This window comes from Heptranchias perlo, chromosome 2 (genome assembly GCF_035084215.1).
Source record: "Heptranchias perlo isolate sHepPer1 chromosome 2, sHepPer1.hap1, whole genome shotgun sequence".
In the NCBI taxonomy this organism is placed as follows: Eukaryota; Metazoa; Chordata; class Chondrichthyes; order Hexanchiformes; family Hexanchidae; genus Heptranchias; species Heptranchias perlo.
This window is the reverse complement of record NC_090326.1, coordinates 116,712,737-116,739,884: the sequence shown is the minus strand read 5'-3', so window position 1 is coordinate 116,739,884 and position 27,148 is coordinate 116,712,737. Positions and strand designations below refer to the sequence as shown.

The following is a 27,148-nucleotide window of genomic DNA, read 5'->3' as shown; positions in this document are numbered from 1 at the left end:
TTCAAAGAAGGTTCACCAGGTTGATTCCGGGTATGGAAGGGTTGTCTTCTGAGGAAAGATTGAACAGGTTGGGTCTGAACTCATTGGAGTTTAGAAGAATGAGAGGAGATCTTATTGAAGCATATAAGATTCTGAGGGGACTCGATAGGGTAGATGCTGAGAAGCTGTTACCCCTCATGGGGAATCTAAAACCAAGGGGCGTAGTATCAAAATAAGGGGTCGCCTGTTTAAGATGGAAATGAGGAGGAATTTCTTCTCCCAAAGGGTCGTGAATCTTTGGAATTCTTTACCCCAAAAAGCTGTGAAGGCTGAGTCATTGAATACATTCAGACAAATTTTTGATCAGCAAGGGAGTCCAAGGATATGGGGAAAGGGCAGGAAAGTGGATTTGAGGTAAAAATCAGATCAGCCATGATCTCATTAAATGGCAGAGCAGGCTCGAAGGGCCAAATGGCCTATTCCTGCTCCTATCTCTTATGGAATATGCTTAGTCCCTCTAACGGGGACATCCCTCACTTTGATGAGCACAAAAAATATCAAAAAAAGAAAAATAAATGCATGGAGATAAACAATGGATCCTGCCTTCACAGGTCAGCTGAAGGCACAGCATTCTAATCAGAAAAGGTTGCAGATGGGTATGAAAGTGCAGCTACAGTTCAGCTACCAAACTATTAAATGGATAATTCTACAAACAGCAATGTTAAATTATTGCATACTGCTTCTTTAAGAGAAAGAATTGCACAAGCTTTAAGATCATGCATTTCAGCTGATCAGGAAATAAATGTAATTTTCTTTGCTTGAATCCAAATGGCTAAAAGCACAGTTTTAGGTCTTAAAAACTAATAACCCAAATAGCTGAGGACCCCTGTACTCTAGTAATCAGCTTGATCTCTTCATAACCAATCTCATTGTGATTCTGATCAGTTTCAGCAACGGGAAAGAACATTTGCTGCTGACAGTTCCAACCACCATCATAAATTGGCTGTGAGGAGGTTACATCTGACTTCTTGGGTTTAGGTACAGAGCTGATTGTAGCTCCCGTTGTTTTCAGCTTACTTCAGTACTATATATCACTTACTTCTCTCCTCAGTTCACTCATACACTGCCGAGTCTTGATTATAGCCAGCTCCATGTCTTCTGTGGCTTCTTTGGCTTTCAGACATTGCTGTTTTGAAAGAGCAAGACATGAAAAAAGACATAGCTAAATCTAAACCGCACTTCTGTACATGGTTTTAGGTACAATGTAAAGGAGGGCTGGAAACTACCAGCATTTTATCATGCACTAAGTGTTTAACTGTGAGGAAGTAAACCTATCACAAGTGCTCTAAATTTCCACTTCATGTAAGACTTTTCTAAGTACGTACTTAGAGGCTCTTTGAATCACTGATAACTGTATATTCCTCAGTACATATAATCCAAAAGTATTTTGCTCATTGAAGGTGTAATAGTTTTCATTCTTCAAACTGAGCTTCCTCCACAATGAGCCAAAATACAAAGAACACACAAATCCACAGGAAATGTTTTCATGATGCCTCAACTTTCAAAACAGGGAATTAATTATACTTGGCATTCCCCTTTCTTACATCCTAGCAACACCATCTCATATCACTTCTGCTTGTTTGACTGGCGAAGGCCAATGTAACACATTTACTAATCAAACATAAATCCTCATAAATCACAGCAATCTCCTGCAAATCTACATTGACACACAGATTTAGAAAACTTTCAATAACAAGGTTAAAATGCGAAGAAATTTGGGATGTTAACATGTTAAAACCACAGCCATAAACTTATGTCTTTGGTAGTTAAAGGCTTTATGTGTAAAATCCCACAATCATGAACTTTGTAAATAAAGCATCAGCCTACATGCAGCATTCACATAAACAATATACAGAAAACATCAGTACTCAATGCCCCTAGAAGGATGGAAGCTGGGGAAAAGCACTTCACACAAAGTATAGGAACCTCCAATATTTTTGAGAATAATCTGATTTTCCACTTTGCATATTCTCCACAACATACCACAGGTATTGCATCCTTTTAGTAAAGAGGGAGGATTTGGGACCCAAAGCAGAGGCTATAACAGCTCTGCCAAATCATCTGTTCTCAATTGCAACAGGTTTAAAATTAGTCTGCGTTATGATCATAGGTCTTGGTGAATGACCTTTAAATTTTCCAGGGGGAATTTCTCCCTGCTGTTCAAGGTAGAGCTAGAATTAGAAACTTTGAGTGTTTGTTTTGTCAGCTCATTTATCCAATGTTTTGTTTCCCATAGAACAATATAATTTACTGGACCTTCTGGAGCTTAATTCTTCAAGTTGCCAAGGCCCCCGTGTAGCAGAATCTATATTTCCTCTCTGACTTATTGTGGAACAGGATAGAATGATAATCTCTTAAACCAAAATAAATTAAGAAACTAATTTTGGTGGACATTTACGATGAGGTGTAAATATTGCTCCAGTAAGAGTGGTAAGTGAATAAGGTATTTCAGTTCACTGATCCTTGCAGCAAAGACCAGTCATTAGAATAATTTATTACATGACATCACATCAGATGCCGGAGCGCTTGAACAAGTGCAAAACTTGTTCAACTCCCAAGCAGAATCAACAGGTGAAGGAATTTGATCTTACAGTAACTCCAAACTTAAAAGAGTTCTCCCCATTGAGCTAAGCAATGACCACTAATATCTGGGGACTGTGCCCAAGTTGGAACAACTGTCCTAAAGACTAGTCAAACAACAGCCTGACTCAGTTGCATTAACAGAAACATATTTATCAGCCAACATCCAAGACTCTTCCATCGCCATCCCAACTAATAGCCTGTCACACCGGCTGCAGAGACTCAACAGTGGTGGGGGCACAGTGGGATACGGTTGGATTGGAGCTGCCCTGGGAGTCCTTACTCCAGTCTCCATGAAGTCTTATGGCTTCAGGTCATACAAGGTCAAGGAAACCTAATGGCCACTAGATACCAGTCCACTCAACTGATGAATCAGTACTCATCCATGTTGAACACCATATGGTGGAAGCATTTAGGGTAGCAGGGAAACCGAATCTAGTTTGGGTGAGGGACTTCAATATACTACTACTGACCAATATGAGTCCTTAAGGACATAGCTGCCAGACAGGGCTTGCATCAGGTAGGGGAGGAATCAACATGAATTAACCTACTTGACCTTGTCCTCATCACCCTATCTGTCACAGACACATCTGTCCAGGATAGCATTGGCAGCAGTGACCACCACATCGCCCTTGTTAAGACAAAATCTCATCTTCACATTGAGGACATGCTCCATTGTGTAGTGTGGCACCGTTGCTGTCTAAGTGGGACAGGCAAAGGATTGATCGAGCAGTTCAAAACTGGGCATTCATGAGGTGCTGTAGGCCATGCAGCAGAATTGCGTACCACCACAATCTGTAACGTGGATACGCACCAAAGTAACGAACAGGCGAATTGATGGATTCAATTCTAGATCACTTCACACCCTACTAAAGATTAAGCTTCAGGACAAAATCTTAAATAAGACTGTATGCAAGCTGACTAATCAACCACCGCTGTCCTGTTTGGCTACCAAATCCTCTGATATGGGTGCCTCATGCGCCACCCCAAGTCTGACTCTGCCAGAGCATTCACCACCAAAATAAAGAGGCAGACCCAGAACAAGATGGAATGGCAACATAAAAGTGCTCCTTAACAGCATGGGCCTTACTACCGATGAGGCACAAGTGAGAGCCTGAACCGCAATGGTTGGAAGAAGTTGGTAGCAGCGACGCCTGCTTCTGAATAAGGCCCTAGACGATGAGACGACGACAATCTGTAAGCTCAGTGTCCTGGCCAATATTTATCCCTCAACCAACACCTAAAAGCAGATTATCTGGTCATTACCTCGTTGCTGTTTGTGGGACCTTGCTGTGCGCAAACTGGCTGCTGCCTTTCCTACATTACAACAGTGACTACACTTCAAAAGTACTTCATTGGGTGTAAAGCGATTTGGGATGTCTTGAGGTAGTGAAAAGCATAGTGAAGGGGGAATTTTTTGCTTTGATTTTAGGTTTTAGGTTTTAGTTTTCAACAGTTTATAATTCAATCATCAGAGAAATTAGAGCAGATGGACTGCTACCAAAAATCAAAGCGGTTATATTTTCATATTAATATTGTTCAAGTTAAATACATAAAGAGGAAGAGCAAGGCTGCTACCTGTTAATTCAGTACATAAACAGAAACGGGCTAACTTTGCCAAGCATGTACTATAATCTTCAAAGCTGAACATTGTCGATAAGGTATATTAAATTGAGCACAACTGAGGCTATGATGCTATAATCCTGAATTTAGTTATTATGCTAAATTGAATACAGTTAATATTTTGTTATCCAAACCGTAAACCAAGCCAATGTTCTGTTGATGATGATTAAGTTTAGCATTATCGTATCCTTGACTACACAGATGTTGCATAATAAAGTGATTGTCAGTGGCATACCAAACTGGGTTACATCAACAACTTATATTTACATAGGTCTTTCAGATAACAAAACATACCAGTTGCTTTCCAAAAAACTTTCTTTGGCCCATGGAAGATCAGTACTAGTTATCGTTAGACAACTGACAAGCACAGGTTTGGGTGAAAAATGGAAATGTCATACTGGCGCATCAGGAGTGTTACTCTGGAGCTAAGGCACACTACTGGGACAGCGCTCTTCATTTAGCTGCACCTGGACCTGACTGGGAATGCTTGATGTTTACACTGGGTGCCTGAAAGGGAAAGTGATCCATTCCCCAGTGCCAACCTCCTTCATCACAAATAACATAAAAATTTGTCCAAACATTTAGGGGAAAGATGAAGTACATTGGCACATCTTAAATGTGCAGAAATTTTAAGAGTTAGAAGGATCCTACCGATCACTTATTCTCAACTTATTGACAGCTAATTGATCTGTGAATTACAGCAACAAATACATGTTCCTGTTTAAAAATTAGGCCGTTGCATTAGAACCAGACATTTATAGCACAGGAAGCCATTCAGCCTACCAAGTCTGTGCTAGAGCAATCCAAAACTAATCTCACTGCCCATTCTCTTCCCCATTACCATGCATCTTCTTCTACTTCAAATATTCATACATTTTCCCTTAAAAGATACAATAGTGTTTGTCTCAATCACTCCCTACAGCAAAGCACTCCCCCTAACAATACTCTGCATAAAGAAATTTCTCCGAATTCCTCAATGACCATTTCAAATCAATAACCCCTCATCACTGACTCCTCAACCAGAGAAACAGTCTTTCCCCTATTATTTTCATTAAAAACATTTATAATTTTAAAGACCTCTATTAAATATCCTCTTAGCCTTCTCTACTCCAGTGGAAATAGTCCCAGTATCTCAAAGTCTCTCCTCACAACTATAGTCTTGCATCCATCATCTTCCTGGTGAATCGACACGGTAAGCTTTCTGTGGTTTTAATGTCTTTTCTATCATGGGGTACCCAAAACCGCACACAGTACTCTAACTGTGGCTTAAATAATGTATTGTACAAAAGAAGTTATAGACACATCAAAGGATAAATAAAGTTTGTAACTAAATGATATATTTAAAAGCATTCCGGCTTTGTATGTAAACAAACCAAATCTTACTGCTTGTGTCCACACGGTAACCAGCTGCTCCAGCTCTAATCTGGCCTGCCTGGATAGTTCTAAGATACGCTCTCGGTGTTCATGGCTTGTATATGCAGAATCTGTGAAGTCTTCTGTATGCTCTAGGATTAACTCAAGCATCGTAGTGAGGTTTTCCTTAGAAATTCCATGCAAGTTGTCTCGTAAACCTTCAACCTTCATCTGAACAAGCAGAAAGGCTAATTAATAAAGTTAGTGGTAAAATATATCAATTTGTAAACATACAGAAATTTTAACTGGAACTTTTATATAATGAGATCGATAGATTTTTGGACTCTAAGGGAATCAAGGGATATGAGAATCAGGCGGGAAAGTGGAGTTGAGGTCAAAGGTCAGCCTTGATCTTACTGAACAGCGGAGCAGGCTCAAGGGGCCGTATGGCCTACTCCTGCTTCTATTTCTTATGTTCTTATAATTACATGCTTTGACACAATTCACAGGAAACATTGGCAAATTCAATGGCCACTTAACTGCATTAGGTGAGCTTAGTCCAGTTAGAATTCAATGGAACCTCAGCCAGTTCACCTATCTAAGCTTTGTATGGATAAAATGGGAGAAAATAGAATATGAGAGTAAACTAGCAAGAAATATAAAAACAAACAATAAGAGCTCTACAAGTATGTAAAAAGGAAGAGATTAGCAAAAGTAAATGTGGGTACCTTAGAGGCAGAGACAGGAAAAATTATAATGAGGAATAAGGAAATGGCAGAGGTGTTAAACAAATATTTTGTATCTGTCTTCATAGTAGAAGACACAAAAAGCATACCAAAAATAATGGGGAACCAAGGGTCTAATGAGAGTGAGGGACTTAAAGCAATTAATATCAGTAGAGAAATTAATGGGACTAAAAGCCGACAAATCCCCTGGATCTGATGGACTACATCCTAGGGTTCTAAAAGAGGTGGCTGCACAGATAGTGGATGCATTGGTTGTGATCTTCCAAAATTCCCTAGATTCTAGAACAGTCCCCGTAGATTGGAAGGTAGCAAATGTAACACCGCTATTCAAGAAAGGAGGGAGAGAGAAAACAGAGAACTACAGGCCAGTTAACTTGACATCGGTCATCGGGAAAATGCTAGAATCCATTATTAAGAATGTGATAATAAGGCACTTCAAAATTCATAATATGATTAGGCAGAGTCAACATGGTTTTATGCAAGGGAAATAGTGTTTAACAAATTTATTAGAGTTTTTTCAGGATGTAACTAGCATGGTATATAAAGGGAACCAGTGGATCTAGAATATTTGGATTTTCAAAAGGCATTCGATAAGGTGCAACAGAAAAGGTGCTACACAAGATAAGGGCTCATGGGGTTGGGGGTAATATATTAGCATAGACAGAGGATTGATTAAGGGACAAAAAACAGAGACCAGGAATAAACAGGTCATTTTCAGGTTGACAGGCTGTAACTAGTGCGGTGCCGCAAGGATCAGTGCTTGGGCCTCAGCTATTTACAATCTATATTGATGACTTAGATGAAGGGACCGAGTGTAATGTATCCAAGTTTGCTAATGATACAAAGGTAGGTGGGAAAGTAAGCTGTGAGGAGGACACAAAGATTCTGCAAAGGGATATAGATAGGTTATGTGAGTGGGCAAGAAGATGGCAGATGAAGTATAATGTGGGGAAATGTGAGGTTATTCACTTTGGTAGGAAGAATAAAAAAGCAGAATATTTTTTAAATGGTGAGAAACTTTTAAACTTTGATGTTCAGAGAGGTCTGGGTGTCCTCTTACAAGAAAAACAGAAAGTTAGCATGCAGGTACAGCAAGCAACCAGGAAGGCATATGGCATGTTGGCCTTTATTGCAAGGGGGTTGAAGTACAAGAGTAAGGAAGCTTTGCTACAATTGTACAGGGCTTTGGTGAGACCACACCTGGAGTATTGAGCACAATTTTGGTCTCCTTATCTAAGGAATGATATACTTGCCTTAGAGTCAGTCCAACGAAGGTTCACTAGATTGATTCCTGGGATGAGAGAGTTGTCTTCTAATGAGAACTTGAGTAAAATGGGCCTATATTTTCTGGAGTTTAGAAGAATGAGAAGCGATCTCATTGAAACATAAAATGTTCTGAGGGGGCTTGACAGGGTAGATGCTAAGAGGTTGTTTCCCCTGGCTGGACAGTCTCGAACTAGGGGATATAGTCTCAGGATAAGGGGTCGGCCATTTAAGACTGAGATGAGGAGGAATTTCTACACTCAGAGGGTTGGTGAATCTTTGGAATTCTCTACCCCAAAGGGCTGTGGATGCTGAGTCATTTAGTATATTCAAGGCTGAGATAAATTTTTGGACTCAAGGGGAATCAAGGGATACAGGGATTGGGTGGGAAAATGGAGTCGAGGTCGAAGATCAGCCATGATCTTATTGAATGCTCGAGCGATTGTATGGCCTACTCCTGCTCCTACTTCTTGTATTTCAGCAATCATGCATGTTAACTTCTTTTCCTTCATTGTTGTCAATTATTTATCACGCTCTCTCTAGTTAGGTTTCCCTGCCCATATACTATTCTACAGCATAGACAACCACAGAGGTGTGAAACAGAAATGTTCAATGAACAGATTTTTTCTTTCTCACTCTTAAGAACTGTTTCATTGCCATTTGACAACTGCTCAAGAGTGATCTGGCTAAGATAGACAATCTCATCGTGTAGAAATGCCAACGGAGAACACAATTTTTTTTATTCTGCAGCCCAGCAAGTTAATATACCAAATATACTATGCTACAGGATACCCATTATAAGTAATAATAAAGTTTTATTCTACAATTAATTAAAATCGGAGTAAGATAAGGGATAGAATATAGTTTTCTGGAAATTGGCTGGCACAGTGGTTTAACACACTATACCTGTATGACCAGAGGTCCAATCCAGTGCAGGTTGTTAGGATGAATGATGTCTCTTCTCTTCACCACTGAGACGGTTCTACATAAATGAGTTTTTTTAAACAGGTTTGGACAATTTCAACCTAGCACTTTGTGAGTATAGATTCTCACATCAAACTGCTCATAATTTGGCACTAAATTAGCAGTTTCATCCAAACAGACCATAACGATGACTGATGTGGAAAACTTAAAAAACACATTAATGTAATTGGGAGGTGCTCTTCTGCGAATGACTGATTCTATACCTTGCTATCCTACATATATCATGAGATTGTTCAGTGGAAATTGTATTTTTCCTCACTTTTGCATTGCACTTATAAAAATAAATCACAATGTACACAATACACAGATTTGAAAATTGTACCCTTTGTTTCCGTTTTGGCCTCTTATTTTATTATTAATTAGAATTCAGTTACAGAACCAAACCATCAACGTCTCCCTTTTAGAATCACAGAATGCTACAGCACAGGAACATACTATTCAGCTCATGAAATCTATATTAGTGTTTTTCTCCATGACTCATTTAATCTAATCCTACTCCCCTGTTCACTCCCCCATACACTTTAAACAACTACTTCAAACTCTTCTTCAAGCAACTAGTTCCATATTAAAAGATTTTATACAGATTCAGGTTCAACAGTGGTTTGCGATAGACAATTGCACATTCTAACCACTGGCTGTGTAATTTTTCTTCACCTTAAATTCTTTTTTCTGATTTTCTTAAACTTGTGGGGGGCTAAATTGGGCCGCGTAGCGCCCATTTTGTAGGCGCTATGTGGACACCTAAGCCCCGAAAACGGCGTCCGAGATGTGTGATGCACCACTCCTGGCGTGACGTGTACAGGACGCCATCTTGGTAAAGGTGGTTGCACCTAACGACCGTCGGAAGCATGTAGCGTAGGGAGTTGTGCAGCACTGATTTGAAGCAGCTGGTGGCATTTTTGAACTCCCTGCTCCAGCCAACGCACTGTCCTAACCTCGCACAGCTGAACAGGACATGAAGGACATGAAGGACCCCCCCCCACCGCCAGTGTTATTTAAAGGAATCATACAGGAGTTACAGGCTAGTTGCTGGATTAGTTATTCTGGCTGCTGGTGCAATTGTGGGTGTTTGTGGAAGTTTGGAGAAAGTTGCAATACATAGAGGGTGGTCTGGGTGGCCTTGCAGTACGGTTAGTGGCATTTACAGCAGTGGCTTGAACAGGGTTGCTTCCAGACATGGGTGGCTTGCTAGGGCTTCCTCTAGGAATTGGACATGTCTGGGAGCATGCAGAGAGGCCACGCAGAGCAGGACAAGCTGCCAGAAGAGGGAGGAGGAGGAGGTGGCGGTGGTGCAGGGACTCAGCCGGAGGAAATATCCAATGTGAGTCTTTAGGGACCAATTCTCCTACCTCAACTTCAGCGATGATCAGTGAATTCAAAGGCTGTAGTTCACTAAAGAGGTCGTAACTGAGATTTGTCAACTGCTGCAGCCACAACAACAGCCTCAGAGCAGGGCAAGGACAACATTGCCTGTGGCCGTCAAGGTAACGGTGGCGCTTAATTTTTATGGCTCTGGCTCCTTTCAGGCTGCTGCTAGAGATATAGGCAACATCTCGCAGTTTGCAGTACAATGCTGTATACGGGAGGTCACTGAGGCTCTGTACGCACTCAAACAGATTCATCATCAGAGACAAGCAGCATGAGCGAGCACGAGGGTTTGCTCGCATTGCAGGCTTCCCCATGGTGCAGGGTGCCATTGACTGCAGACATATTGCCACTCAGCCATATTCATGAACAGAAAAGGATTCCACTCCCTCAGTGTGCAGCCGGTGTGCGACCACACACAATGCATCATGCAGGTGAATGCCCGCTATCCTGGCAGCAGTCATGATTCCTTCCTTCTGTAGCAGTCCAACATGCCACCTATATTTGAACCAGCAGAGCAAGTCAAAGGCTGGCTACTGGGTGACAAGGGCTATCCCCTCGTGAAGTGGCTCATGACTCCAGTCCCGAACGCACGCACACGTGCACAGCAGATGTACGAGAGCCATGCTGCCACATGGAACATCATAGAGCACACCATAGGCGTCCTCAAGCAATGCTTCCGCTGCCTGGACTGCTGTGGACAACCCCTGCAGTACTCAGCTGAGAGGGTATCAAAGATTTGTCGTCATATGCTGCATGCTGCACAACCTCGGCATTATGAGGGAACAGCTCTCGCCACCGCCTCTCCGGTGAGAATCTGAGCAAGAGGCAGAGGAGCAAGAGGCAGGGAGGCAATAAGGTAGACAGGCCCTGTCTGCCAGGGCTATGCGTGATCAGTTGATTAATGAGCAATACCAGTAACCTCAATGACATCTCCCCATTCACCAACAGTCCCACACTCCTTACCTTTCCTCTCCCACATGATCATCACATTGCCCTCCTTATGATTACACACTGCTTCCTCCCACAACACATTGCAGAAATGAAAACCAACACCAAATACAAATTCATAATCACATTTATAAATTTACACATCAAATAATTTAAACGAACTGAGAATATTCATCCTTGTGCATTCCCTTAGTGCCTGTCGTTCATGTGCCTTTACCTTCCATAGTGCTCCTACGAGGTGCATCCCCAATGGCTGGAGCATGGGTGGTGAAAGGCTGCTGACCTTCAGCTGAGAAGCGTGCAGATGGCCTTGGAGGACGACCTCGAGCAGCTCTGGGCCATGAGGGCCCGGCTTCAGATTGTACCATCTCGGCCTGGGCTGCAGCAGTCTGACCTGGCTGGCTGACAGGGCACTGGCGGAATGGCAGGAGTGGGAGCAGGAATGCTGTCATCATGAGAGGGGTCAGCAGGTCCGTCTTCTTGCAGGAGAGGGTGGCGTTGCCACTGCCACTCTCCCGGGATAGCGCCTCAGCATTCCTGGTGATCTGCCAGAGAACAGATTGCTGGAGTGCTGTGACGCCATGGAAGTCCTGTTCCACGGTGGTACCCAGAGCCATGATAGCAGCAGTCTGAACTCCAAATGCAGCATGCAAACCTTGGATGGCAACTGTTTGTGCTGCAATGGAAGCTGTGACATCGGTCATCAGATGCTGCATCATGGTGGGTTCCACAGGTGTGCTGATGGAGCTGACCACCCATTTCATGTGGGAAAGGATGAGCTCCAAGCTCTGCGCAAAGCCCTGTGCCAAGTTGGAGCTGGACTCCCCAATGCCCCTTGACATTGTGCACAGGCTTTCTGTCAGGATTTTCAGTGCACCAAGCATTTGACTGTGTACGCCCATTAGCCTTCTTCTGTAGCCTGGCCCATCAAAGTCATCATCTGACTCCTCTGCAGATCGCCCTCCGGCGAGCTGGCATCTGTTCCCCCCCGCCCCGGTTCCTGCGCACTTGTGCCCGGTGTCTCACCATGTGCAGATCCCTCCTCTATCCTAGCCTCTAAGCTACGCAGAGTGTCAGTCTCTGAGTTGGTGGCTGCAAGTGTAAGATCGATTGACGGTGTCTCTTCATCATCACTGTCATCTTCCTCTGCCTCCTATGACTGTGCTGGATCCAGTTCTTGGGTATCTGAAATGACAAAGGGACACGGGTTGAGTTGTGGTGAGGGGAGAGGAGAAAGTAAGACGTGTGTGCTCACACCACCTGCAGCACATGAGTCATAAAAAATTGTGGGCTGAGGGAGAAGTGGGAAGCGAGAAGGGGGATAAGGTATGCAGAGACTCTCATCATCTATACCTCCAGCACTGCCAGTGGCCATGGCCGCAGTGATGGCACATCTAATGATAGGCAACACTATCTCCTCCATGGGGGTGAGGACATGCCTGTTCTCTTCTGCTGCCTCCTGTTATACGCCACCTTCTCCTGCAAGAAAGAGAGAAGTGTGTCATTGAGTGTCCTGCAAGATGTTTGGGTGATGTGGCTGTCATGGTTGAGTAGCTGCCAGTGTGTGTGACCTGTGAATTGTGGGTGTGCGGATTGCAACAATGGTAATGTGTGAGGGTGAGAGGAAGCATTTGATTTGAAGAGTTGCGTACTGATTGAAAGAGTTTGTTGGTAGGTGGGTGATGGGGGGTGTAGTTGCGTGCAGCAGTGGATGAGGCTAGTGGTGTAGTTGGTAGGATATGCCACTTGACAGTTGAACTCACCCATCTTGACTACTTGTGTCACATCAATGAACTTTTTCCTGCACTGCATCCATGTGCACGGTGTGACACTCCTGGCATTGACCTTGTATGCCACTGCCTCTTCAGCATATGTCTCTGGAGGGCCTCCTGCTCCCCTGCGGATAAAGGATGTCCCTCCGTCTGTCCACCTCTTCCACCAAGGCCTCTAGTGCACCATCCAAGAACCTTGGTGCACGCTCTCTTGCAGGCTCAGCCATTCCTCATTATCCTGCAGCACAGAGTTAGTTGCCAAACAAATTCCAGCTCTTCCTGCAGCCACAATGCACCTCCTCTTTAAGAGATGCAGGCTGCCTTTAAATAGTGCTAGCCACTCCCGATATCGGGGCCCCCTGCTGGTAGCGCGAATGTTACATGCTGCCTATAGTGCAACCAACAGGTGCAGGTTAATCACGCACCGTGATCCCAGCGCCCGTTTTTGGGGATTAACCAATTTAACCCCCGTGCAGTCTCATTACTCTCTCAACAACTAGTGGAAACAATCTATCATTATTTACCTTCATATTATCCTTCATAATCTTGAAGGCCTCTTATTTATAAAGCAACACCTCTTACAACGCAGGCCTCCATCATGATACAACCGAGAGACAGGATGGAGTGCACTTGGGACACAAACCTGGCATAATGGACACTTTCCCTCTGCTGTGCATCTCAAATGTAGGCACACTTGGAGTGCCCAGCAAAGGAAAATCAACTAACGGTAATTTACCAACTGCTGATGTAAGACTAACCAGCTTATAATTTCCTGTCTTATCTCTCTTTCTGTTTCTGAAGTGAGAGTCACATTTTGCACCCTCCTGTCCTCTGGCAGAATTTTCCTTCCCTAGCTTCTCTGAGGATCCTGAGATATAAACCATCGGATCCCAATGACTTATCCACCTTAAGTTTGAGTCATTTCTTTGGTACAATTTGAATAATAATCTCCATTAGCTATTTTATGCCCACCTCTGGTAGTTCTACAACCCTAAAATCTACCCACTCTGTGAAAACTGCAGCAAAGTACTCATTTCAGTCATTATTTACTCCTGTCATTCCCTCATGCTCCACTACAAGCTTGTTTCATCCATTCTAGTGGCCTCACCCCACCTGGGCTATCCTCACTGCTAATGTGCCTATGTGAAAGCCTTTTTTTCTTGGCCTTTATGTTTTTCTGCTATTTTTTCTCAACCTCCCTCTTAGGATTTCTAATCCACCTTTTGTAGCTTTACATTATCTATGAGGGGGCATAATCATAGAATTAGAGATGGCCAGTTAGGAGGGAAATCAGGAAGCACTTTTTCACACAAAGGGTAGTAGAAATCTGGAATTCTCTCTCCCAAAGGCTGTGGTTGCTAGGATAATTGGAGCTTTCAAGGCTGAGATCGATAGGTTTTTGTTGGGTAAGGGTATCAAAGGATACAGAGCAAAGGCGGGTAAATGGAGTTGAGGTACAGATCAGCCATGATCTGATTGAATGGTGGAACAGGCTCAAGGGCTGTATGGCCTACTCCTGTTTCTATCTTCCTATGTTTTCGATATTATTTATATCTGATCTGGCTGTCTATTTAATTATCTGCCCTGTAAGCACAAAATGATTTCTTTTTAAGTTTCAAGTTCAATCTAATCTCCCTACTTATCCACAGACAAAGCCTTTGTTACACTTTCTTTCATATTGGAATATATTTTATTTTTACCCTTTCTATCTTCTATTCAAATTTTTTTTTTGCTGATCGAGAGTTCTCTTTCCCAATTTTTCCTTCCATTTAATCTGGACAAGTTCCTTTTTCATCTTGGTATAATTTGCCTTTTTTCAGGCAATCACCTTGTCCACATATTTTTCCCTTTTCTATTCTTACAGTGAACCTAATTATACGGTCACTGCTTCCTAAACATTTCCCTACTTTTAAGTCACCTATTTACTCTACTTCATTCTAAACCAGGTCAAGTAGTGCTTCCTCCATTATTGGAGCAACACAGAAAACAGTCCTGAACATAGTGCAAAACAAAAACAAAAATCACCCCTTCTCACCACAAATTTTTAAAAATATATATTCTCAGGTTGTGGGTGTTGCTGGCAAGGGCAGCATTTATTGCCCATCCCTAGTTGCCCTGAGAAAGTGGTGGTGGTGATGGGCCTCCTGCTTGAACAGCTGTATTTTTTCTTTGTAGCAGTTTGACATAACCGAGTGACCATTTAAGAGGTCAGTTAAGAATCAGCCACATTGGTGGGGAACTGGAGTCACATATAGGCCAGACAGGGTATGGAGGGCAGGTTCGCTTTCCTAAAGGATATTAATGATCTAGTTAGGTTTTTACGACAATCTGACAGTTTCATGGTCACTTTTACTAATGCCAGCTTTTTATTTCCACATTATTTTAGAATCATAGAATAGAATCATAGAAGTTTACAACATGGAAACAGGCTCTTCGGCCCAACATGTCCATGTCACCCAGTTTATACCACTAAGCTAGTCCCAATTGCCTGCACTTGGCCCATATCCCTCTATAATAGAATCATAGAATCATTTTAAATTGAATTCAAATTCTCAAACTGCCATGATGGGATTTGAACTCACCTTCTCTGGATTATTAGTCAAGGCCTCTGGATTACAATCCAGTAAAATAACCATTAATCTACCGTACCTCCTATTGCAGTCTATTTCTGGGTAATTAAAATCTCCTACAATTATGAGTCTACTGTTAATACATATCTTTCTAATTTGTCTACAAGTTTTACCCATGATTTCCTTTCCATGGTTCAGCAGTCTATGACACATTCCCAGTAACTATATTAAGTACATCCTGTGTAGTAATTGCATGTCCCACTTAAAACGATAAAAATTGGATAAGAAGTAAGAGGATAAATGTATCAAATTAGATTTTTGGGACGAGTGTGATTATTTCTTTTCTTGTTGAACGCTCAATATTTTAAACTGCAGCATATTCACCAGCTGTTTTATCATTTGTTTCGTAAAAGGCTTCAAATTAGGATTTAAGTATAGGATTGATAGTTTATGAAAAAGCTCCAGGTTGTGTTTCTGATCAATATGTACTATTATGCCACCTCCCAATGACAGACGATCCCAGCAGCAATAAGCTAAGCCTTTCTCTGAGGTGCCCACGTGTTGCCATGAATCAGTGTTTGCAGATTTTACTGCAAAGCAAACCACACAATAAGAACTATTTTTAAATGCAGTGTAAACAGATCCGTTAAACAATCCGGTCTGTTTGCACTGCAATGTTTGTTTCAAAACAGAACTGTGGCAAATTTCACGTTTTAATCATTTAAAGCCACTTTGGCAAAATGCATAAAACATATTAACGCTTAATATGAACACATGACATTTATCTATCTACTATTTTAACGGCAGCATTAACCCCTTTAAAATAACCGTGTTAACACCTGCATGAAAACAGTGCAAAGAAGGAAGTCATACAAATATGTTAAGTATTTGTCTGGTAAGATCAGCAAAAGAAATGTATAGGCTTTTGAAACTTTTGTTATTTCAGCTACATATACCAACCAGCAATATGCAAATTTCATTTAACTTATTGTCTCTTTCTTACTTACTTTAAATTCTTTGATGTCAGCATAGATACTTGTGGGATGGATTTCATTTTCACCATTCTGTCTTGAATCTGTGACAATCTCTATCACCTGATCTAAAGCCAACCTCATGCGATGGAAAACTCCTCCCTTGTTTATTCTTGCTGATTCACAGTCTGGATGCCGTAGACAAGTCTAGAAAACATAATAGTGCATTAATATCATAATATTCACACTAGCATAATCAATAGCAATACCAGCATTCCACATACAATTCAGAGCCTGACTACATGCATCTCCTGATTGCAGGTGCAACTGTACAATTGGGAACCTAAGTTCATGTTGAAATCTATTTTCATCAAGTATTATTTTAGGATTCCATTGTGCTCCTATGATTCACATATCAGCTTTAAATGGCAGTGTTCTCTTGTTTAAGTATTGTACATAGATTTTTTAAAAGGTAAAACCCTTCCCCTACATTTCTTCTGTGTTGTATTTTGTGAAGTGTCTAACATTAATTTCCCATTTACGGATATATTTTTGTAGCCCATTCATAATCACACAACAAATGAGCGACCCTAATTCTCACCTTTATGGATGCTGACCAATTCCACTGTTCATGTCCATACAGCAGTTTAAAGCAGCAATCCTGCCAGCAGTGCCATTAGAGGTAGAAATTGATCCTATAGTGGTCCTACCATAAATACTGCATGAAACACTTAAAAACAGCCCAACCAACTCCCCAATGGTATGCAGTATACAGGCACTGGCCGATATTGGTGACCTGTTACCATTAATTTCTTATCTCTGTATAAATCGCATATCTTGTAGCTCTCACTTCAAAACAGGAGGAAGTACATTTTAAAAAATGTAGATATTTATTGATAGACAACAAAAAATTGGACATTGCACATCCTTCATTAGGTTTTGTTACAGCTAAACTATAATTCACAAAACACTTGAGCCCAGGTAATGGGCTATAAATTGGGCCGCGTAGCGCCCGTTGTGTAGATGCTACGCGTCCTCCTAAGGACCCAAAATGGCATCCGGAACGCGCGCACACATTTCTAGTGTGACGTGCGCTGGAAGCCACCTTGGTAAAGGCGTTTGCGCATGCACAGATAACAAACGCTGATTTAAAGGGACAGATGCAATTTTGGAACTCAATGCTCCACCGCCACTTGCTGCCTCCTGTTACGTGCCTCCTTCTCCTGCAAGAAAGCAAGATATGTGTCGGTGAATGTCCTGCAGGATGTTTGGGTGATGTGCCTGTCATGGTTGAATAGCTGCCAGTGTGTGTGACCTGTGAGTTGTGGGTTTTCAGCATGCAACAGTGGTAATGTGTAAAGGTGAGAGGAAGCATCTATTGGAAGAGTTGAGTATTGATTGAAAGAGCTTTTTGGTATGTGGGTGATGAAGGGTGTAGTGCGTGGATGCAGCTCGTGGTGCAGTTGGTAGGAGATGTCACTTTGACCTCACTCACCTTGACCACTTGTGTCAAAGCATTGAACCTCTTCCTGCACTGCATCCATGTTCGTGGTGCTATGTGCCTGGCATTGACTTCGTCCCCTACTGCCTCTTGAGCATATGTCTGGAGGGCCTCTTGCTCCCCTGCGGATATAGGATGCCCCTCCTTCTGTCCACCTCTTGTACCAAAGCCGCATCATCAGAGAACCTTGGCGTACGCTCTCTCGCAGGCTTGGTACAAACTCAGATTGGCAAATTGGTGAGGTCTGACGTGCAGATTGGAGGATATGGGATTTAGTAGTGCGCAACCTTTATTCAATGTTTTAACATAACTCAACTGTTTGTAAACATAGGGACAGGACCTGCATCCGTGTTTTACGTGTGCGATGTCTGATCTCCGTTCAGACTCCCTGCGGACCTGTATCTTATATTTTGAAATAAGAGGTGCAGGCAGCCTTCAAGTGATGCTAGCCACTCGCGATATTAGGGCCCGCTGCTGGTGAGCAGCCTCTCGGCAGTGCAGCTAGGCATGGCTGCTCGCAGCTATCAAGTAAATCAGCAGTACGAATGTTACTTGCTGCCCAGTTTTGGGGGTTATCCAATATCAGCCCCATCATGCTTTAGACTTCACACATTTTTCTTAAGCTTCTTAAACTGTTCTCTGTTCTTCTGGTGTTCAAAATTAATCAACTAAAATGACAATGAACTGTTCCAAATAAATGCATAGCTCATTGTTCTTTGAGAGAAATTGTCCCTTTCTGTTTAATATTTATAAAAAATAAATGGGAATAGGGAGAAAAAAAATGATCCTTATAGTACAGCAAAACCTGAAGACTGAAATAAGCAAGTTTAAACATTGGGTAAAATTCTCTGCAGGTCAAAAGTGATCTTGGGTCAGTGGGAGGGCACCTTTTTCGCATGGAGCTGGCTGGCGCAAGTGCTACTCGGATACTTTTTTGGTGCCCCCCAAACCATTTGCCTAGAAATTGGGACAGCCACTCACCCATTTGGGAGGGACGAGAGCCACTGCTCCAATTGGCCCTGAGAAAGAGAACTGATCCAGGAGTATTTAAAAAAAAACTGCCATCATTGTCAGAGCCCAGACCCCTTGGTGATGGGGCCCACGTGGACCGTCGTGGAGGTTGAGCTTTCTTAGCGGAGCAGCCGCCATGGACTCACCGGGTAGATGAAGGAATAGACGAAGGTATAGACGAAGGTATATCCAAGTATGCTGAAGACACAGTAAGTAGTGTTGATGGGAGCAGAAAGTTGCAAAGGGACATTGATAGATTAAGTGATTGGGCAAAACTGTGGCAGATGAAGTTCAGTGTGGGGAAATGTGAGGTAATCCACTTTGGACCTAAGAAAGATAGATCAGGGTATTTTCTAAACGATCAGAAGTTAGGAATTGTGAATGAACAGAGAGATTTAGGGGTCCATGAACAAAAATCACATGAAGCTAGTGGACAAGCACAAAAAATAATTTAAACAACTAATGGAATGTTAATCTTTGTCTTAAGGGGGCTGGAATACAAAGGGGTGGAAGTTATGCTACAGTTGTATAAAGCTCTGGTTAGAACACATCTGGAGTACTGCTATCAGTTCTGGACACCACACCACAGGAAGGATATATTGGCCTTGGGAGGGGGTATAGCGCAGATGCACCAGAATGATACCGAGGCTAAAAGGGTTAAATTATGAGGATAGGTTGCATAGACTAGGCTTGTATTCCCTTGAGTATAGAAGATTAAGGGGTGATCTAATTGAGGCGTTTAATATGATTAAAGGATTTGAGAGGATAGAGAGAAACTATTTCCTCTGGTGGGGGAATAACCTTAAAATTAGAGCTAGGCGTTCAGTGATGATGTCAAGAAGCACTTCTTCTCACAAAAGATAATGGAAATCTGGAACTTTTTCTCCCCCACCCTCTACAAAAAGCTGTTGAGGCTAGGCCAATTGAAAATTTCAAAACTGAGATTGATTGATTTTTGTTACATTCGAATTGGAGAATATGGAACCAAGGCGAGTAAATGGAGTTAAGGGTTCCGCCGGTCTCCCACTGAAGCTACCAATAGAAACCCTGTGGAATTTCGGGGCCAAAGTGTTCACCCTATAGGGAATGACATATGAATCCCACGATTACAGCTGATAGCTAATGGAAATAGGTACAGATGGCATGCGCATGGTAGAATTCAGCTATGAGAGAAACAGTATCTTTCAGCACAAACAAAACTAGTTAGGAAACAAATGGAAATTGTTAGAATGCAAGATCTTACAAAGCATTGTTGCAAGATGTGATTAAATCCTATAAAGCTTTGTTCAATGTGAACTATTTTTGTGTTTTCTAATTAAGTTGGGATGGCGTGCTTTGTTTTGAAAGGATTCCCATGTCATGTGACATGCAATGTCAACAGCATAAATTCTAATCCATTTGTTGCTATTTTCATTTCAGCTGGAAAAGATACTCATCCACTGTCAAGATCACAAACAAATAGTAGCGGTATTATGACTAGACTCAGGTTTTGAGAAACACAGTGCTATTTGAGACATAGGAAGCAATGAGCAGTTCCAGGACAGATGAAATTCGATCTTCGAGGAACAAAAGCAGTGTCTGGCCTTTCTTCATACCAGTATTTTCACCTTCTCCTCTTGAAGGTAGTGTCTAATGCAGTTGCCAGCAACCCTCCAGTGTCTTGTCCAAATGTCACTCTTTGTTTGAAAATCTAGCAGACTATTTGACTATTGGAAGGTACTTTCCTTCAGAGCCCCTGGACAATTATTAGGAGCAGAAAGCTGTTGTTTTTTTCCCTCTCTCTAACCCAGGGACAATGAGACCAATTATAATGTTATATGTAAAATCAGGGTTCAGAGACACAATCATCTCTCTTTCTCTAAACTCAGGCATTAAGCTGTCCTGAAAGTTAGAACAGATGTGTCAAAGATAAAGGCTGCCCCAACCAAACTGTACCTTCTGACTACTTATACTTTGTATAATCTTTAATGTTTACGCATACTTACACTAGTCCTTCTGTGTGAACCATTTGAAATTTTTGTGTTTAAACGAATAGTTTATAAAATGTCTTCACGAGTGAGGAAGCTATTGATAACGTAATGTATTATCCCAGGTTATGGTGTATGGCAACAGTGGTATAGTCACAGGTGTTGTTTTACATATTTTGATGCATCAAGATACTAGGAGATACTAACAAGAAGCTTTTTGTGGACTAGTTAAATGTAAGTGATCAGACTAACTGAACAGAACCAAATAAATACATGAGAAATTGGACAAATATTTCAGTTGCAACTATATTTCTTATCTGGGGATTCCAGTTTTGCCTGTCTCTCAAGAGCAGACAATCTGAAAAGAAATTTTAGATAATAACGTAGTCAATGTATACTTAAAGCCAATTAAATTCAACCTGAATTGGATATAAATAGATACCAACCTTTCACGTTATATAAGGCACTTTCACCAGCTATTGCTATGAACTTGTCTGAAAATATGAAATGCAGTGTACTACATGCTTTGATCTTTTAAATTAAAGTTTTAGACAAGATATTATGTTATTGTAGTCTCTATCTCCTTCAGTCCAATTCAATCTTAGAGAAAGCACACTCTTATCGAATATTTTCTTCAAACTATGCATTTATTTTCTTCATAACTATGCTCAAAGGGCTGAGAGACAAAAGATCTTTACTGTAAAAGATGCAGAATCTCAGATATCAAATTCAATAGCATAGCCATTATTTTCATATGTTAGAAATGTTTGATCAGTCAAGTAAATGCATGCCGCAAGTACAGATATTCCATAGGGGCATGATGTGCATTGTGAAGGCAGGAAAGGAAAATAATCCAAACTCTAACATGCAATAATGCTAGCAGCAGCAATTCAAATTCATTTTCTGCTGTTTTTATTTCACCTGGGGAAAAAAAAGTGTCCACTTTCAAGATCACAATTATGTGGTATGGGGACTATAATTAACGTCAAAAGTCCTAGCTTGGGGGAAATTGGACGGTGGGGGGGGGGGGGGGGGCGTGGAAAGAGAAGATCAGCAAATCCTGATCGCTATCCAGTGACCCCTGCTGGAAGGTGCATGCTTGTGGATGTAAAGCTGAGGACAGGATGGGGTCGGACAGAAGAAGTGTGGGCAAAGTACTGGAGGGTTGTCAGGACCCATGAAGTAACCACCTTCCCTGTGAGGAGGGAAAACTAGGAAAGGACATTGAATGGGGGTTGGTGATCACTAATAATAATAGAACATATAATGACAAGAACTTTCCAGTATGTGAATTTGATGCATCAGCTGCTGGTGCTGGTGACCTAAAATCATTCAACTTATGGCTTTCAACTCTCAAATCAATTCTACAGGCAGCACTCTATATCTACATAGTGTCAGTTTTAAGCCTCACACATACATCATGAACATGCTGACTGATGCAGTCAACAGTTACAAATATACACAAACAACATCAGGCACATTAACTTATTCCAGTTACTGATGTTAAAAATGAATGAGACAAGCGGCCGTATTTCCAGACATCTAGGCGCTACGCTCTGGGATTCCCTCCCTAAACCTCTCCGCCTCTCTCCCCTCTTTTAAGACCCTCCTTAAATCACAACTTTTTGATCAAGCTTTTGGCTTGATGGTCGCCCCTCCTATAATCTCCTCCTTTGGCTCGGCATCCATCTTTGTCTGACTATGTCTCTGTAAAGTGCCTTGGGGTGTTTTTCTACATTAAAGATGCTATATAAATACAAGTTGTTATTGATGTTGCCTGAACAGTTATTTCGAGAATTACTTAACAATTGAACAAAAGAGTATGGTTATTCAGCACCAAACATAAGTTTGACTTCCAACTCTAGTCATTTCATGTACTGCATGCAGATTTGGAGTATATTTCTGTAGAAGAAAGGGAAAAATCAATGGGTTGAATCAAATCTCAGCAATGCCAAGTATCTCTTGGAGTCAAATTCTGGGAGGGGGTACATTGGCAGTGGTCTGAGAGTGGACCACATGCCCACCCTTTCAGTAGCAGATGCTGAAAGATCCGACGGACATAAAAGACTAGAGCCGGAACTTTCAACTTTGGCAGGGGCATAAAACGGGCAATATGATTTGGCCATCCATTCTACACTTGCCAGATTTTCCTTTCTATGACCTTACTAGAAAGGAAAATCGGGTGGAGTGTATGACAGGTGACTGATCCGATATTGCCTGTTTTACATCCCAATGAAGTTCAAAGTTCCTCCTAGGTCATTTACAATAAAAAAATATTTCTTTTACAAATATATAAAGAGAAAGGTTAGCCCAGGATGCAAACTGAAGGCATGTCTTGTAAACAAACCAGAATATCATTTGCAACTTTTTAAAACACTTTACGTCAAATCCACAAAAACAACCTTCTCTAAACAGAGATGTCATGACTAGTAGCGAGATGTGATTAATGAGGCTAATTCATTCATGACCTAAGTTCAGCTTATTCTACCTTACTGCTGACAATGACATATTCCATTTATATCAGACTTTTAATATTTTAAAGAGATAATATGCAAGCTTCTTACACTATATTTCTTAGCAATTAACTGCTGACTATTGCTGGACAAGCCTACAGTGAATGCAACAATTGTTAATCTTTCAGTACCTATGTCATCATACATTAACTGTGACAACCGCCCTGGTCATTGATGTCTGCCTAGGCACCCATTGCCGACAGGGGTAAAAAAAGAGGTGCATGGAAGTCACCCAGGGATGACTTTAATAAGGAAATAAGAGATGACCTTTCCTTGCTCGTGACTTTGTGTACAGTCCTCCCTCTATGCCTTAACATGCCAGCACAGCTGAAATGGGAAGCTCAGCACATTGATAATCGTAGGCATAAACCCGCATCATACCCCTCCATGGAATGACAGGCCCCAATGTCATATCTTCTAGTCTGACAAACTGCTTGGACTCTTGCTGAATAGCCTTACTGAGGGGTCTTGGCGGACGCCAGTTCAGCATATTGTGCAGTTATTTTACGCATAAAACAACATGGTGAGCACATTTATGAACCCACAAAATGTGAGTTCCTGATTTCAGTCTAATGGAGGACAAATGGAAGAAAATTGTCTTTCTAGGAAGACAGAAAATGAAGTTAACCAGAGGCATTCTTTTTCATCCACTGGTAGCTTGTAATTAACTAGCACTGATGGAAGTATTTCTATAGGTTGTTTGCCTGCTACAATAACAGGTGATAGGAACAAAAAAAAGTAAAGGAAATGTAATCAAGGAATTTTCCCAATGTCATTCCTCCTAACACTAACCACTTAGATGTACTTAAAGTTTTAACTGTATTGATGCAATAATTTGACCAATGTCCTCAAATACTCAGTTTTCTTGTACAAGGCACAGGTTAAACGACATATGGAGTACTGTGTGCAATTTTGGCCCACCCCATTTTAGAAAGGATATTGGAGCTATGGAAAGGGCACAATATAGATTCACTAGGATGACAGAATAAAGTTATGATCAAAGCCTTGGAAAACTAGGGTTGGATTGACTGGAATAGAAAAGATTAAGTGGGATCTAATAGAAGTTATTATGAATGGATTTGACAGGATAAATACTGAAAGCTTATTTGAATTGGTGTGGTGAATTGGAAAGGGGACATAAATATGGAATTGGAACGAGAAACATAAAGAGGAAATTAGAATTATTTTTAACAAGCAATTATTGGGATATCAAATGTATTATTAAATTGTGTTGAAGCTAAATCAACACAAAATTTAAGAGGCAATTTAGATAAAAACTTGAAATATATTTAAACTGCCACATGAGACTAACACTGACATTGGGATGATGGGCTTCTTCTGTGAGAAATTTTGATTATTCTTTGATTCTCCACAAAGTAGCAGAGTGTTCCAGTGAAATCTCTGCTCCACCACAGATTTGTATTGGGCAGGACACGAAGATAGTACTCAGATATCACTTTTACAATTTACAATAGGGCTTAATTGCCAGATCAGATACAGATGGTCACAAAGCTGGGAGTTTACATCTTCTTAGCAAAGCCCAGAGCCATTAGAATACCTTTCTTCTATGTTAGAAGCTTACTGTCACGGGAGATTATAAACTTAGAACAAAGGAATACTGATTTACACAAGATTATTTTCAACTCCTGGGCAGGAAAAACAGGGGGCCCGAATTTAGCAGGCCTGCGGGTTCCCAGCGGGTGGTCCTCCGGGAGCGTGGTCAACACGCTCGGCGAAATTAGTGGGTTGCCCACGCGATCGTAGCAGGCAACCCACTAATAGGAATCAATTACCTGCTTCTCCGGGGTCCACGGCGCTGGCCTGCGCGTCAGTCGGGCTGCGCATGCGCAGTACGATCTGTCAGCTGGAGGCTCTCTAGTTAAAGGGGCAGTCCTCCACTGACAGATGCTGCAACCAATGGGACAAATTGCAGCATGGAGCAGCCCAGGGGGAAGGCTGCTCCCAGTTTAATGATGCCTCACCCCAGGTATCATCAGATGGGGTGAGGAGGAGGGGGAGGACACAGATCTTCCCCCCGGCGGGCGGGAGGAAGCGGCCTGCCTCTGCCACCAAGAAGGCCTGGCTCGAGGTGGCAGAGGGGGTCACCTGCGCCACCAACATATCGCCCACCTGCATACAGTGCAGGAGGCGCTGCAATGACCGCAGTAGGTCAGCCGCAGTGAGAACACGAAGTCTTTCCCCTACACTCCGTCTGCCACAACACTGCCCCCACCCCACATCTCCTTCGGCACCGCCAACACTATTCTGTCACATCACCCTTCATACCCACTCACACCCCATCCTCATCTTACCTCCACCTACTCACCTCGCCAGTACTCACCCTGCCACTAACACGCGACCCACTCCTCATACAATCTCATTGCTCCATCCCATACTCACCCTCTCGTGCATCTCCCTCACGGCCAGCCTCACTCAACCTGCCACCACCTGTGCTGCAGCCACAGGGCATGCATCACATATGTGCAGTAGGCAGCGTAAGGCAAACGTGTCGTCAGCATGAAGGGGGTGCACAAGGGTGTCTGAGGGTTTGTCATGGGTGTTACCCATATTGAATTTCAGAGCAACAAACAGCACACATTATATTGACACCACCACTGCCATGTCTCCGCGAATCCTGTCCGTTGTGTCCAATAATGCCCGCTCCTGGGTATCACTATGAGGACCCACCACTGATGCCACCCATCGTGTTACTGCAGAGTAGGTGCAGGTGTATTTGCAGGGCTCGTCCGCGCAGACGACTGAGAGACATCGGCGGTGTAGCCGGCTGCACCCTGGAAGGATGCGGAGGAGAAGTTGTGGAGGGCAGTGGTGACTTTGACAGCGACAGGTAAGCAGTTGGTGCTGGGGCCAGCCAGGAGCAGCGCGGCATGAAAGAGGCTGCAGATCTCCACGACTACATGTCGAGTGAATCTGCGCCTCCCTGTGCACTGCTGCTCGGAGAGGTCCGGGGAGCTGCGCCTCGGTCTGTGGACCCTGTGGCGAGGGTAGTGCCCTCTGCGACGCGTCTCTCTCTCCGGTAGCCCTCCCTCCTGCTGTGCAGGTGGGCGTGCAACAACACCGTGTTGGGGGGATCCACGTCCCTGCGGCGGACGGCGTGGACTGCGAGGCTGCTGGTGCTGGTCATGCTCTTCGTCCTCCGAGGGTCTCCACACACCACCCATCTGGCAGGTGTTGGTCTGAGGGGTTGTGCAGGGTAGGTGTGTGGTTCCTCGGACTGGGGCTGCGGTTTCGTGTCGGTCTGTCCTCTGGCTTGGCGGGGGGTGGTGGAGGGCAGGGGTTGCCCTATGTGACGCGGTGGCCTCCTGTGTGGGTGAGGGCTCTCCCCCGTGGAGCGCACCTTGGCACCTGCCACAGGCTGCTGGCTGCAACACGCCTGGTTGGAGGGAGACTGTTTCCCCCAGTGTGGGAAACTCACTGCCTTGAACCTAAAATCCCACACTTCCTCTTTTGACAGCTGCTTCAGCTCATTAACTGACCACAACGAGCAAGGTAAGTACTCTCAAGTGGAACCCCGCTGGCTTTAATTGCCTGCGGGATTCCCACCAGCGGGGCTTGCGCGCGCAGCCCCGCACGTCAGCGCGGTACCCGGAAGTGGCCGGGATTTCGTCGCGATCCGGTCACGTGACCGGAGATCGGGATTTTCGGGGCCACCCCGCTGGGAACCCGCCGGAAACACGCTCCTAAAATCGAGCCCAGGGTGCTTATTATCACTGGAGAATATTGCTCTACTAACTCAGTCACCTTTGATGAGAGAGTGAAAAACAGAAATGACTGCTTTATAGGCTCCTGAGCTTGGTTTTAAATCACCCATCAAGTTCTGAATATATGGAAGAACCATTGGGAAATCAGATATGAGATCCTCCCCTTGGCACCTGAGAGCATATTCTTCATGTGCTATCACATTCAGCTCAAGTGATA

The 27,148-nt window shown here is 42.9% G+C and overlaps 1 protein-coding gene across 1 annotated transcript in view; it reads right to left on the bottom strand.

Moving 5' to 3' along the window:
* Window positions 1-27,148, bottom strand: part of ctnnal1 (catenin (cadherin-associated protein), alpha-like 1) — a 306,680-nt gene that overhangs the window by 30,455 nt on the left and 249,077 nt on the right. Inside the window, exons 6-8 of the mRNA XM_068006252.1 lie at window positions 16,254-16,424; window positions 5,626-5,826; window positions 1,079-1,165 (exon numbers count right to left, since the gene is read on the bottom strand). Of these exons, the coding sequence (XP_067862353.1) occupies window positions 1,079-1,165; window positions 5,626-5,826; window positions 16,254-16,424 (459 nt within the window). The remainder of the gene's footprint in view (window positions 1-1,078; window positions 1,166-5,625; window positions 5,827-16,253; window positions 16,425-27,148) is intronic.